The 15,500-nt window shown below is 35.6% G+C and overlaps 1 protein-coding gene across 7 annotated transcripts in view; it reads right to left on the bottom strand.

Annotated features, from left to right (window-relative positions):
* Positions 1-4,593: 4,593 nt before the first annotated feature.
* Positions 4,594-15,500, bottom strand: part of LARP4 (La ribonucleoprotein 4) — a 63,547-nt gene continuing 52,640 nt past the window's right edge. For 5 of the 7 annotated variants that reach the window (XM_067009271.1, XM_059082773.2, XM_059082775.2 and 2 more), the window contains 6 exons: positions 13,373-13,582; positions 12,677-12,725; positions 9,995-10,156; positions 6,763-6,887; positions 6,479-6,647; positions 4,594-5,519 (listed from right to left, as the gene is read on the bottom strand). In XM_067009271.1, coding sequence (XP_066865372.1) covers positions 5,181-5,519; positions 6,479-6,647; positions 6,763-6,887; positions 9,995-10,156; positions 12,677-12,725; positions 13,373-13,582 — 1,054 coding nt within the window. In that variant the 3' untranslated portion in view covers positions 4,594-5,180. The remainder of the gene's footprint in view (positions 5,520-6,478; positions 6,648-6,762; positions 6,888-9,994; positions 10,157-12,676; positions 12,726-13,372; positions 13,583-15,500) is intronic. The other 2 variants (XM_067009269.1, XM_067009270.1) reach the window with 1 other exon arrangement.

The following is a 15,500-nucleotide window of genomic DNA, read 5'->3' as shown; positions in this document are numbered from 1 at the left end:
GCCTACATAACTAAGTTTATCAATTGGTCATTAGTCCACCTAAAATAATACACAGTTACAGTGTGTTCCTGATATGGTAAAGAAGAAATTTAAGTTATGCACCTCCTCTCTTGGCCAAATAAACTCACTAACACAGATAGAAAGCCCTAAGGCTTTGTTAGCATGTTTCCCCTGTAAACCTATTACTGGGATGATTTTGCTCACTGATATCAGCTATCTTCATTAAAATGTTCATTAGCAAAATAAAGGTTTTAGCTGTTGAAAGGGCAATGCTACTAAGTCATCATCAAAGTGAATGTTCACATTAAATGTTACCTTTATATGTATTATTTATAAACACACTCATAACACATAACTTGTAGAATAAACATTTCTGAATGTATGAGAATTAGAAAATCTAATTTGAAATTAGCCTATATTTTAAAAGACCTAGATTTCTACTATTCAAGAATAAACTGTGGCATAACAGCTATGTAACACTTCAGGGTTTTTTAGCAATGCTATATTCAATAAAAGTTGAGCCGTCACATTAATTTGCAGATACCAGCTGTTAAAAAAAGCCAGAGATTGCTCAGCTTTTCCATTTTTGCCATTATCATAGTTTAAAAAAAGATTAAAAGACTCATTTAAATTTCCCAGTGAACCTTCCCTTAAAAAGCTCCTCCAAACCTTTTAGCTCTAGGGTTTGCAATCAAAGAGGTGGTTGAAAAGGTAAAGGTAACCAAGGGGCTTTCTCTTGGAAACAGAAGTTTAAAGACCCAGAATTTACACACTCAAATCAGGCCATAATCTGACCCATGAAGGCAACACCTGTAAGGTGCACATTGCCCTGTGATTTCTCTCCCCTTCAATAACTGCTTCTGACACTAGAAGAATTTAAGAAAACCCCAGAATCACAGAGCTGAATCTTCTAGCTCTCTACCCTCACTTTGCAGATGAAATATCACACAATCCATACCCGCCTCCCAAAAACAAAACAATAGCTGAAACCAGAATAGAACTACAGAGTGGACAACATAAAAACTAATCAGAAAGTAAATACAAGTAGCCATTAGACATAAGCCACCTGGAGAAAAGGAAACCAGTCCTGCTTTTTAATAATTTTATTTTTTCTAATTTTGTGTTAATTTCCCATAGCACCTTGGCAATGTTGAAAACAAATACAAATACAACGATGTACTCATTATAACATAATATGCATGAGCATGTGTCACACCATTTGCGGGGGGTGGGGAGAGGAGGGGGGAGTGCAGTTTTGACAACAAGAACAAACCTAAGCAATGGACAAGAGAAGCCAGATAACTGGTTCTGACTCCCAACCCCGAACACTTAAGAGATATCACTCACACCTGAATCAGGCAAAAAACAAAACCCAATAATGATGTGGATTGTTTCTTATACTAATCAGTGTTTTGTGCTGCAAAACTGAAAATAAAACAATTTTACTGTATACACAGCCTGTTGATATCTCACTTGTACTTTCAGGAACCGTCTACTCAACAATTCACAGCTTTTAAAAATAAAACTGAAACTATTTAATAATTAGGTGGAATTTTAAAAAGAATACACTCTCAACTTGAAAACAAATTCTCTTTCAACTTCTTAAAATGTCCTCAATTAATGAGGACTGAAATGTCTATGTATCTTCTTGAAGTCTCAGACTAAATTAGCATACACCAAAAAGCCCAAAGTTAAATTAATGGCCACCAAATTGTAAGGAAATATAAAAACTTAGGAAAGAACACCATACATTGTAGTTAAGAATTTACAAAAACTCCTCTTTCGCATTTTACCTTTTCTGTAAAAACAACAGTACTTTTAAAATGTGGTTAATATACATGGCCAACATAAATAACAGACTTAACCCCAGTGCTGTTCAATTGTATCAAAGTAAAACCAATGGACATTTAAGCCAAAAGACTAAATATTTAAGGCCATAACTAATAAAACTATAGAAAGTGTTCAGTAACTTTTAAATACTAGTCTCTGCTCCAGCAGATGCTAATACTCCATCATTATGCCTTCTCCAAAGCCAACCTGGTATTTAAAAAGAGAAAGGAATGTACAACAATATTCAAGACACCTTAATTTTAGAAACCAAAAATAAATAAATCTGCATGTCATTTGATCACATGCAAATTGAGCACATAAGATGATAAGAACAATAAAACCATATCACTGAAAGATCTTTCTTTCTTCCAAAATCCAGTTGAAAAAAATTTAGATGGATCATTCCTTTGAATGCCAGTGTCTACATTTGCAAAAATGAAATTACTCAGATTAAAGACAGGCCTAGATTCCATGAAAACCTTAATTATCTGGATAGAAAACGGAGGCAGGTTTTGCCATATCTCTATCTATATACCTTCTCTGTGAAGTGCAAGGTGATGAACTTTTGTGACTCTTGTTCTCATGCATTTAAGAAGTATGGCAGAAGATCACTGAACCATACACTCAAGATCATTTGTATCTACTTTTACCCTCCGACAACCCAAGGACATGTTAAGTCATAAGGATGAAGAGAAAAACTTGACATTTAAATTCCTCCTTCTAAAGAACCAAATAAATAGTTAAACTACAATGAATGCCCGACCCTCATCAGTTACAGAGTAATGCTGGACAAAAAAGCCATCAGTTTCACACAACTCACAGGCATCATTTAGATACAAACCTTAAATCTGATATAATAAAATAAATGCTAAATACATATTGTGAATATATATATTATATATATATATATATACACACACACACATACACCCACACATTATTCTTCCCTATACATCCCATCAAAATGGGAACTATTAGCTGTAATGAGACAAAATAACTGAAAAACATTATATTTAATATGAAATTTTAAAATGCCCATGTCTTTAAATTTCTACTTTCAATAACACCTTTTGGGAAAAAGCAAGAACATACTTGCTTTCTTGAAAAAGAACTCTTGTGTATCCATTAGAACATTTAGTTTTTAGAAGTTGGGTAGACTAACAGCAAGTCATACAAGGATACAAGTAATATAGGCCTACTTCTGTGACACACTGTATAAAAAAAAGAAGTATTGTTTCATCTAAGTGCAATAATTAAGTTTATAATCCTTACCAAGCGATTTTTGTAAAATGTTTATTCTCTTAAATCCAATACATTCACAGAGTGTTAACACTTTAAATGTTTATCATTTCCACCAGCTGCAGCATTATCTAAGTAAACCAAAATAAGCACTTTTATCATAGATGTAGTCAGTGATTATTAATACTTTTTTTTAAAGGACCTAAACTTCCCCCAAATTTCAGCACAGGTAGTTTTATTGTATGTTTCATTTAGTAGAAAATAGTGTGTAGAAATGAATAGTTTCAAACTGCTTAAATATATCATGTTATCAATCCACCAAATCAAAAGCAACTGCCAAGCTGAATAATAAGTTACAAAGAAATGATAATTCTGGCTTGTACAGAAATGTGCGGTGTTTTCAAAGCTCTGAACAGTTACGTAACTAATACAAATCTCCAAAGCTTAACTTAGAGTTGGAAGATGAGTTTCACAGTAATGTAATTTTAACCCTCATTTACATTCATTTTAATATATTACTAAGATGTTTACTCTATGTCACAATGGTGCTTTCCAGTGTTCACAATTTACAGTTTCAATTTGTACATATGTAATTCAATAACATAAGGGACAGTTATTACTATCACAAACTATCCCTAAAAAGAAAACAAAACCCCACCTTACATAGAACTCTGAAAACAGATTAATGCAACATGGTTTTTAATTTTTTAGCCATTTTCTAAACACCAGCATGTAAACTTGCCTATTTAATGTGAGAGCTACAACTTTATTCACTGAGAAATTATATGTTAATTTTAACTATCTTTCTAACCTCAACTCAAAAATTTTGTGAATTGCTGGTTCTGTTTCTGTGAATTCCAAACTGCCTTTTTTTTTTTTTTTTGAGAAAGGGAAAGAAGGAAAGTGATAAATACACTGTAAACAGAAAAAGCTGTCCCCAGATTAAACCTTTAAAAAGAAATTTCTTTTTACATCTATACTATTTAACACTTTAAGAGTCAGCTACAATGTTTCATCTTTAACACTAACACAAATAAATTACTGTAGGGTCAGTCTGCCCTATCATTCTGGGATCTAAAGTTCTAAATACATGACCAGAAGAGTAAAATACTTTAATGTTCAAGTCAGAAATTTAGAACAGTTATATGATTTGACTAGACTGAGCGAGACAACTAGAAACATACAATTCTTTAGGTGATTGGTTATTTTGCTTTTGGGGGTGGGTAGTCAAAGAACAGAGTAACAAAAAAAAGAAATCATTTCCTATTTTGTGGGGGGGGGGGGGGGAGAAAAATCACAGGGCAGCTTAAACTTCTGAGCTCCATTTGACCCACCCACTCAGATATAACACAAAATTTTAATTTTTCAAATAACCCCCATTCTTTCCTTGAGTATCAAACTGATTGGTAGTCACATCCCCAAGTACAATCAGAGTTTAACAGCTTGTTGGATGAAATATTAGTAAGGTCAAAAAGACAGACTAAATTTCAAACTGGAAAAAAAAAAATCTACTCAAGTATTACATTCAGTTTTCAAATCATTTACTAACAGGATAACAGATTTGGCTTCAATCATACTTGCACACACTCACACCACAACAGTCACCCCAGCCACTGATCTGTTTTGCAACACAAGGCCATATAGGCAGAAATGGCATTCTCCAAGCCAAACTTTAAATAGATTAAAAAAAGTAATTTCTAATTTTACAGAAATGTTTCTTCAAAAAATATTTTCTCTCACTCCCTCATCTCCTATACTGAAGGATGTATAATGTGTTTTTTTCCCAAGCTAAATCTGAACCCTCAAAATTGATTCCAGGCAGATCTCTGCAAATTAAAATCAAAAACAAAAATAGAAAAATTATATTTTTATATATGTATACATATATATATATATTTATACTGATTGGAATCCTCCAGCATTTTAAAATCGCTTTAGAGATGAATTTTGGGATTCTATAGCTCACAACTCCAAAATCCATAATGATTTAAGGATGTACTTTCTCTTGTTTCCTACCTGGCCATGCCCTCCCCTCCAAAACAGTTCAATATAGCCAGGCTCAAGTTTAATGGGAAGAGAGAGAAGTTTTTGAACAGTTTTTTTGTCTTTGTTTACTTTGGTGATCTGGGTGGCACGTATTGCTCTTTGCCATTACGTCGAGTCACTCCCTGAGGTATAGCCCTATGGCCAAACTGGCGTCTCTGTTCCCTGATTTTTCCAGCTGCTCCCCTGGGAATGGCATTGCCTCGGAAGCCAGAGTAATCCTTACTAGCCCTTGCTTCTGGCTTCTCATGTTGTTTCTCGAAGGACTTCTCAGGAGCTCCATTCTCTTCATTTTTGGTGGGAGATACTGCATTGGAGCGAAGTTCTCGCAGTGGCTGCACAAGAACTGGAGACGGCTCTTTAGGGGGCTTCTGGCACACTTCAGCATAACTTAGCTTCCGAGGTTCCTTTGAAGTAACAAAAACATTTATGGTACATATCCTCTAAATAATAAAGTACAGAAAGAATAGTGTTAACCACAAGAAATCAGTAAGTTATCTTGTAGGAAAGGGCACTAGGCAGTCTCTTATACACTGCTATTAAAGTGTACAGGTACAATCTTTAAAAATAAAATTTGTTGAATATAATTTAAAAGTCTTGGGCTTCCCTGGTGGCGCAGTGGCTGACAGTCCGCCTGCCGATGCAGGGGACACGGGTTCGTGCCCCGGTCCGGGAAGATCCCACATGCCGTGGAGTGGCTGGGCTCGTGAGCCATGGCCGCTGAGCCTGTGCGTCCAGAGCCTGTGCTCCGCAACAGGAGAGGCCACAACAGTGAGAGACCCGCATAACGCAAAATAAATAAATAAATAAATAAAGTAAAAGACAAGATAAAATGTTCTTAACCTAGAAAAAAGAAAGAGCTGTACCAAAAATGCACTAGTTATATCAATGAATGAAAGACTTACAGGTAAATTCTGTGGCTTTTTTCCCCCTGCTTTCTATATTTTTCAAATTATAAAAACGATTCTGGAAATTGAATAAAAATGGCAGTGGCCCCTCATGGGTTTCATAGATTTGTTAAGCATTATACAAAAAAGAATTTCAAGAAGTTCAAAGCCTCTATACCCTAGCCCAAAAAAAGGTACAGTCATCATAATGAGAAGGAAGCTTCACTTAACCACAATCTGATTGGAAATAAAGCAATCAAAACAAACAGAATAAACAGTAATTTCTTCATTCCCTGAACAAGGCTAAAATTTCCAATTTCTTCAGAGTGACTTTAAATTCCTTTTTCGATGCGGGCAACCAGCCCCAATTTGGGCTATTTCCAAATGACACTGCTCTAGCAAAGAGTTATGTGAAAAATAAAATTTCTCATTATTTAACCTATTGTTTTATTCTCGCTAAACTAAATTCATCAAGTTACCTGTAGGGCCACAGCTACAGCTGCACTTATGTTACTATTACACGGTGAAGCAGTATTTGTTCTCGATGGCTTTGCAGTACTCGGGGAAGAAACTGGTATAGTTGTCTGCTTAGGAACATCTTTCTGAACAGTGGAATCCTCTATTAGATCCTTTTCTTGCTGAGTTGTGCTAAGGAAAAAAGAACTTGACATTAGGTTTAGTATAGAGCACACAGAAACACCTGAGAAATGATCAGAAGAAAAAGTAATCTTAATGTGAAAGATCATCTACTTTGAAATTGTACCTTAATGCAGAAAGCTCAGCTGTACATGGAGGACTGGTGCTCATACTGAGTGGCTGGGCAGAGGTGCAGTCTGTCTGTTCATCCTCTGCAGTCACTGGGCAACTAACTCTCAACTCTTCCTTATCCTTAAAGTGGAAACATTTCAAAATTGAACTTATATAGATACTTCTCCAAAGAAGATAAACAAATGCCCAATAAGCACATGCATGAAAAGCTCAACATAACGGTCCATTAGGGAAATGCAAATCAAACCCACAATGAGAAACCATTTCACACTCACTAGAATAGCTATAATCAGTAAGACAGACAATAATGAATGTTAGTGATGGTATGTAGATATTGGGACTCTCATACACTGAGGGTGGAAATGTAAAATGATACAGCCACTTTGTAAAAACAGTCTGGAAGCTCCTCAAAAAGTTAAATATAGAGTTACCATATGACCCAGCAATTCTGCTCAGTTATAAAGGCAAGAGGAAACGCATGTCTATACAAAAACTTATACACAAATGTTCACAATAGCATTATTCATAATAGCCAAACAGTGAGAATAAGCTAAATATTCAGCTGGTGAGTGGATAAACAAAATGTGGTATAACTATCCAATGGAATATTATTGCACAATGAAAGGAATGAAGTACTGATACACTACGACAAAGAATGACCCTTGAGGACATTATGCTAAGTGAAATAAGCCAGTCACAAAAAGACAAATACTGTTTGATTCCACTTATATGAGATACCTAGAGTAGTCAAATTCAGAGACAAAGCAGAATGGTGGTTGCCAGGGGCTGAGAGAAGGGGGGCAGAATGTGAGCTGCTATTTAATGGGTAAACCATTTTAGTTTTGCAAGATAAAAACAGTTCTGGAGACCGGTTGCACAACAATGTGAATGCATTTAACACTACTGAACTGTACATGCTTAACATGATAAATTTTATGTTATGTGCATTTTAACACAAGTAAAAAATGAATATCAAGAAAGAGCCCTAGATATTAAAATCGACCGACAAAATAAAAATTTCAATAGGTTTTTAGGGGCATGGGATTAAAATATTTTAAAATTTCAATAGGTTTAAAAGGTAACATTCAGGATAACTTTGTAGAAAATATAGACAGGTACAAAGATAAAAATTAGAAAAGCCAAACAAGAAAATCAGAGGTTCAACATACAAGGTCCAATATCAAATTAAGTGTTCATCCCATATTTGTGGGCTGGAATTATAAGAAGTACACTTTATTATTATTCTTTATAAATGTATCTGTGGGGACTTCCCTGGTGGTGCAGTGGTTAAGAATCCACCTGCCAATGCAGGGCACACGGGTTCGAGCCCTAGTCCGGGAAGATCCCACATACTGTGGAGCAACTAAGCCCGTGCACCACAACTACTGAGCCTGGGCTCTAGAGCACGTGAGCCACAACTACTGAGCCTGCGTGCCTACAGCCTGTGCTCCACAACAAGAGAAGCCACTACGGTAAGAAGTCTGCGCACTGTAATGAAGAATAGCCTCCGCCCGCCGCAACTAGAGAAAGCATGTGCACAGCAACAAAGACCCAACGCAGCCATAAACAAACAAACAAACAGATAAATAAATGTGTCTGTGTATCATACCTCACCAAATCTGAGAAGCCATCAACTTTAAAACACACCATAATTTTATATACTATGAAAAAACACTGCCACTAAAACTACAATCGTTTTTAAATTATAAGACAGCCTGACTTTCATTAGGAATAATAATTTTTTTTAAAAAAAGGTCTATCTTAGAAGTGGTGAAACAATTACAAAATTGCATAATTTTTTTAACAAGGGAAGACAGTGAAATACCTTCAAAATTCTGAGGGAAAATGATTTCTAGTAGAGAATTCTACAGAGATAAGCTACTGATCAAGTATGAGAACAGAAGAACATTTCAGAATGCAAGATCTCAATAAATTTATACTAAAAACCTTATACAGGAAGCCTGGGAAGATGTGACCCACCATAATTTGGGAAAGTCAAACAAGAGTAAGAAAAAGAAGGGATCCACCAAAGAAGAGTAAAGAAAATTCCCAGGATGACAGTGAAGTCCCAGGAACACAGCTGTGCAGAATATAAGAAAGGAGACATAATAACAATATACCATAAGCCTCAGTTATGGAAAAAAATGATGCAATATTGAGATGTGACATACAAATGATGGCATGACCTAGTCTAACTGGCAGTGTCTTTTACTTTCTTAGTGATACCAAAATAATGGGGCAACTTATAATTGATGGCAGCATAAATATGATGAAGTACAATATGCTGAGAGGATGAGAAAAGTATATTGGTTTAAGAAAGCTAAACCCTTAGCTTCTAGAATGTAAAGTTAATAGACAACGTCTAAAACTGAAAAATCTAAGAAGGAGCAGTATAAACATGTTAATTAGATATACAGGGTTAAATGTCAGGAGAAAAAGCTAGAGTTGAAAGTGGTAGCAGGGGACTACTATTTTTCATTAAAAGCCTAGATATACTATGTACATGTACTCTTAAAAATGAAGCTGAGGGCTTCCCTGGTGGTGCAGTGGTTGAGAGTCCGCCTGCCGATGCAGGGGACACGGGTTCGTGCCCTGGTCCGGGAAGATCCCACATGCCGCGGAGCGGCTGGGCCTGTGAGCCATGGCCGCGGAGTCTGTACGTCCGGAGCCTGTGCTCCGCAACGAGAGAGGCCACAACAGTGAGAGGCCCGCATACCGCAAAAAAAAATAAAAATAAAAATAAAAATGCTGAGTTAGAAACAAAAGGTAGAAAATGAGAAAGATTTGTGGGGCAAGAGGATTTAGCATATAAAGAGGTCTACACTCAAAAAAATATTGAGGATGGGTTATCCCAACCTTTTGACATCAACTCTCCATTTACTTGGAAGACTGAGTTTACCAGAGTCGCTTAGAATTCATTCGCATTATCACTTAATTATCGATATATGCACTTAAGTGGAAGTGGCACTTTCCATTCAGCTTTCACAAATTAGTTCTACCGAGCTGGGTTGACTGATACAAAGACAGGCAAAGGTGAAGAAACATTTTATTGACCTTGTGTAGCTTTATCACAAATCTTTTCATAATACTCAAAGTATGCTAAAAATTCCATGAATAAACACTATGACAGAAATAAGCATTGAGTGCAAGTGAAATTTTAAATAACCCTGAAAACAAAGGCAAAAGATTGGTCCCATAAGATAAAGATTGGATGCTTCAGTGTTTACCTTTTCTTTGCAGACACCTTTAACAACATCAGACATCCTACTCTCCAAAACAAGTTCACCTGGCGTTCTTGATGAACTTCCAGGTAAAGGAGGAAAATTTGAGGCTAATAAGTCAAACTTTGGTGTTGGAGCCTTTGCTTCAGCTGTTGAAGGATGGGGTCTCTAAAAGACACAAATCAAAAAACAGGTTACATGCTCATCTCATTCTCTAATCCTGTACCACAGAAGCTGAAAGCTCTAAGAAACAAACAAACCAAACTCCACCTAATGAAGAGAACTGTTCCCCTATAAATTCTTGGATTCTCATTTTAGTTGAGTTCTCATTAGTATTGATCAATCCGACCTATCCTTTAGTCAGCTCCTTCTCTTGGTTCTTTTGCAAACTCTGCCACACTCTTTAAACCTTCTAATCAATCTCCACTATTCTTTGCTTTCTAAATTTGCTATACCCTATTCCATAACAAAAATAAACACAAAAACCCCTACACTACCTAAATTTGCCATCATCTTTTCTCCTTCTATAGTCTCAAGGGAAAACAGTATCCTTCCTTGAAAATCTTTTCATCTTTCTCCTCCACCTACCACTCTCTATACCCTCTGACAAGCCTCTCACTTGTATCTTCTTCTCTACTCCCTCACCGCACCACTAAAATCGCTTTGACAAGTCACCAATGCCTTCTTCCACAATGCAAAATCTGACAGACTTTTTTTTTCTGACCTCACTCTAGCATTTGGCATGGTAAACATTCTTTCCTGTGGGAGCTCATTCTTCCGTTAGCTTCTGATACCTCTTTTCCTTCATTCTCAGATCTGACAAGCATGTGCTCTTCTCCTCCTGACCACCTCTTTGGATGGTTTTGGTTTCTATGATTGCCACTCTTTCTCCCTTTCCATACTCTCTCTGTGTGATATCCATTATCCACAGCTTCAACTACTACCTACATGCAAACAACTCTTAAAACAATCTTTTTCACTTTTTGGTGAATTTTTGGCTGCACAACTCTGAAAATTTACCAAAAGTCACTAGGCTGTATGCCTTAAATATTTTCAGACCAGATCTTTGCCTGAAACCCAGATATCAATTTGCCTATTAGCTATCTCCACTTGGATTTCTCTTGGATACTTCAAACAACAAAATGAATAATCACATTTTTCAGCCTCACAGCTGCTATGTTCCTCATGTTCCATTCTCAGCCCTTTTTAAAATCACTTACTCTACTGAGAGTCCCCTGCATGGTCTCATCTACTCTTGTAACTTTAATTACTACATGTAATTAAAAATCCTAAATTGTACCTCTAGCTAAGATCTCCTTACTGCACAAGGGTACCCCCACCCTGCCCTTTGTACTAAGAAGCATGCCGGTCTCCTGTTTCTTCAGTCCTCAATCCAGGTATTTTCAACATATTAAACAGACCTCCAACCATATCTCTCGTCTACTCAATTGTTCAGGGCCACTTGAGGATTCACATAGACTGCTACAAAGGTATCCTAAAAAAGTCTCAAGGCTGCCATGGTATAGAAAGCTATAAATGAAAAACCAACACTTTTAAAAGGTTTACAGTTTGCCCCAAGGACTGACTATTCTTTGTGTTATAATGCAATAATTTTCTTCTTTGAAAATTTGTACCTTTTCACTGCTTAAACATGTGATATCTGTATACTCATATGTACACTATATAGTATACTACTATATATGTATATAATTCACTACTTATACATGTAAAGTAAGTATTATATTTCACATTTATCATATAAATGTAAATTCCAGGCAGGGTTTTCTTGAGACCTCCATGTCTTCCTATACTATTTTTATTCCTCAACTCCTTTTGACCACAGTTAAAAAATGGCAAACATTCACCATGAACAAACCACACACACAATAAAATATGAATAATTTGAAGCTAGGTAAGTGAGGATTCAAATAAGAACCTGCCTAGAACTATAAAAATGTTTTTAAAAATCCCTAAGTGGTTTTACAGGATTGGCAAACATAAGAATCAGCGCTAGGTAGAAAATTGCCCCCAAGTAACAATAAATAGTATAACAGTTTCCAACACCATCCAACAGAGCTTTAAAAGTGAATCACATATGCTACCAGACTGGCAAAAAAATCATATACTTTGTAAGGCTTATGGATAAACAGAAACTTTTTTTGAGAGTGAAAATCAGCACAACCCCTATAGAAAGCCATTAGGCAGCAACTTACTGAATTGTGACTCAGAAATCCCACTTCTAGGGATTCTCCTTCAGATACTATTGCACACATAGGAAGTGATGGTTATATGACGTTATCATTGCACTGTTTGCAACAGCATTGTAAAATCAAAAGATTGAATCTCTTTAAATTTCCATTAATAAAGCAATAATTAAACTTTCCATGGAATATTTTAATATATTTTATTTTAAACCATGTGAATAGATTAGGTATTCCAGTAATTTTCTTTTAAAGTGAGCAACACAAGTCAAAGCTCTAACTATATGTGTGCTTTCAGGGTGAGGGGTAGTGGTGATGGTGGATATTTCAGGGTCAAGAACAGGCTCTAATTATAATCAATATTATAATCAATAAAACAAAAACCCAAAAGATACACCAGAAGTCGACGCCATAGTAAATCACAGAAGAAAAAAAAAAATTGAACGTATGTAATTAAAGGTTAAAAAAACCAAAAAACAAAACTTACTGGGATCCTTTCATCTTCCCGACGTCTTCGACCTCTGAAGAGAGTTCTCCTTTTAACAATGACAAAAGGGAGTGGGGGTGGGGAAGCAGGTGGGGGGGACAACTCATAAGTTTCTTCAAATGTATACATTCTATCAAAGATGGGTGAACTTCTATTTTAAGTATCTATACTTCCTAAATCTCCTTTATTATTAAAAGATATATTTTCTTCTGAAGAGATCCTGAGCTAATCTACCAAAAACTTCACCTACTACCACCACTACCACTAAGTAAGCTGGGCCCATTTTTATTAGCAGTGTTCCCTCCAAATCAGAAGCATATTAGGGTTCATTTTTTTTGCTTTGTTTAGGAAGGGTAGATAACATATAACCCCATTCCCACAGTTTAGATGTTGCTAGAAATTAAAACTATGATGCAGATGGAATCTTATCTTTCTAAGCTAATCTTTCCTTAGTGAACTGTAAAGAACTTCAGAATAACTTTTATAAACCTCTGACTCAGAGCTATATGGGCATTCTGAATTTCTTAATTATGAAAAACTAGTAACACATATAACATGAATAAAGTATTTATTTAGCATAACTATATACTAATAATTGAATTTAAAAATCACTAGATTGTGGTCTTCAAACATTCATATTATGATTAAAGAATTTTCATATACCTTATTTCCATATTTATTACCATATTTCCTTACCTGCCCCTACCATAGTCCCCATTCTGTTCCATCTGCAAAGTGGGAGTCTCTTTTGGAAGGTAGCTTTGCTCCTGGTGCCCTGTTACTGTAGGGTTATGTCGTTCAGTTGGAAAGTTCCTTGAACCAGATCTGTTCAGTGGTCCATCCCCCAATGACACAGAGCCCTCTGTTGAGTGTTCTGAACCACTTGACCTAAAATGAGGCTTCACACTATAAGAAATATAAGACCATATACGTGAAAGGATAAATTAAAACAGAAAATATTTTCTCTTAATGGTAGAAACTCTTAACAGGCCAAGTTAAAAATTGCCTTCTGCTATATTCTGATTTTCCATAAACTGGGTTGGACACAGAAGCATTGTGTTGTAAAAATGTAAACACTTTAATGTCTCAGACATATTATTTTTAAAAGGCAAAGAATTTTTACATTAAAAAAAGCTGTTTGGAGAGATTTGGGAGGTGATCCAAAGTTCTTCAAGATAAGGCTACTTCTACCCCCAAATTTAGGATATAAGTAGGATTTTAGCTAATTTCTTTAACATGAACTGCAGTTCTGACACATCTAAATCAGCCAGGCTGGAAGCTGGCTGAGTCTATGCCATACATTCTCAGTGGAGCAACAATACCCCCAAAGGGAGTAAGAATTGGCATACATTACATAAATAGATATACAATAATCTCTAGTATTAAATTTTCATATGGGGGAATTGGGGGAAAAGTCTAAAAAAACTCTTTAGGGGACTGATAACTTTTTTAAAAAGTAAGGAGCAGTGGAATATATTAAAATCCCAGCTTCCTACTAAGCATACCTCTCCAAATGAAATCAGTTGTTCAAAGATCCAACAAAGATGTGGGACAAAAAAACTAGGAAAACATAACGCAACTAATAGCCTGGCATGACTTCATGAATTAAAGTATGGAATCTGGTAAAAAACAAAAAACCAAACCAAACCAAAGACAAACAAAGCAAAACAAAACAAAAACAAAAACCACCTACATCTAACAAAAGTAGCTTTTATCTTGGATGATGGGTATAAGTACCCAACTCTCTTAACAATTTGTAAGCAGATGAAGCTAGGGTAGGGCAAAGGAGAGAGGATGCAGTTTAATCAATAGTGAAAACATCTAAAGTAAGCCCAAGCAACTGAGGACCCTGGCTCTACAGGAGATTAAAAAAGGAAGTATTAGATTTCTATTTAGCCCCTTGCTTGTAGTTTATATACTCCATTTTTTTTTACAGTCTATTTTCATAGTTACAAATTTATAATATTAATAACACACTGTAAATTCCTGGTTCTTTGAATAGGGATTTAAAACCTCATAATTATGAACAATTAAACATTAATTCCAATAGTATCTCCAGCTATCCTACTAACTCTTTAGAGAATATAACAAATTAGATTACTACTACTAAAATTTAAACATAAAAATTAGGCTATAAAGTTGGACTCTCATATACAATACTTTTCCAGATAATTACTTATATGTTACAGAAGTTTCTGAACAGCAATGAAATTTACAGTATGTCAACTAACACAAACTAATTTACATTATCCATCAAATCTGAAAATGACCTCATGGGGTAGATATTGCTGTTTATGTATCTGTTTAGAAACTATCACTCACTGAAATTTTCTCATTGCATTTCAATACACCCAGTAGACAAGTTATTAGGTTTAACAGCCCTCAGATCTCATAATCTTACCCTTCACAGAGAGGGACTTTACAATCGCAGTCTTGGCAAAAGAAAAAAGAATGATGAAAGAAAGAAGTGATAAAAGATGTAAAGGAAGAAGAAAAGTGACAGAAAGATAAAGCATGAAAGGTAGAAAATTGCCCAGACTTCTGAAAGTTAGTCCTATTCTCTCTAAGTAGGTCTAGTGATCATCACTGGGCTGTTACAAGGTTAATGTAATAAACTGCTCCTTGACTGATAACTTAAATAAATAAAAATAAAGGCCTGGCAGTGGTCACTTCTTAGAAGTAAGAAGGAAGCAAGGATTTGGGTTGGTGGTCAAAAGGCTCTAGTTCATCTGCAATATCTGCATTTTTATAAGAAGTATTTGTGTATTATTTCTGTGACTAAAACTTAACAACAACCTGTATTGGTCAAATAAAAGCAAAAAAT

This window comes from Kogia breviceps, chromosome 12 (assembly GCF_026419965.1).
Source record: "Kogia breviceps isolate mKogBre1 chromosome 12, mKogBre1 haplotype 1, whole genome shotgun sequence".
NCBI classification, from domain to species: domain Eukaryota; kingdom Metazoa; phylum Chordata; class Mammalia; order Artiodactyla; family Physeteridae; genus Kogia; species Kogia breviceps.
Note: the sequence above shows the minus strand (reverse complement) of the source record. Positions and strands in the feature narration are given on the sequence as shown.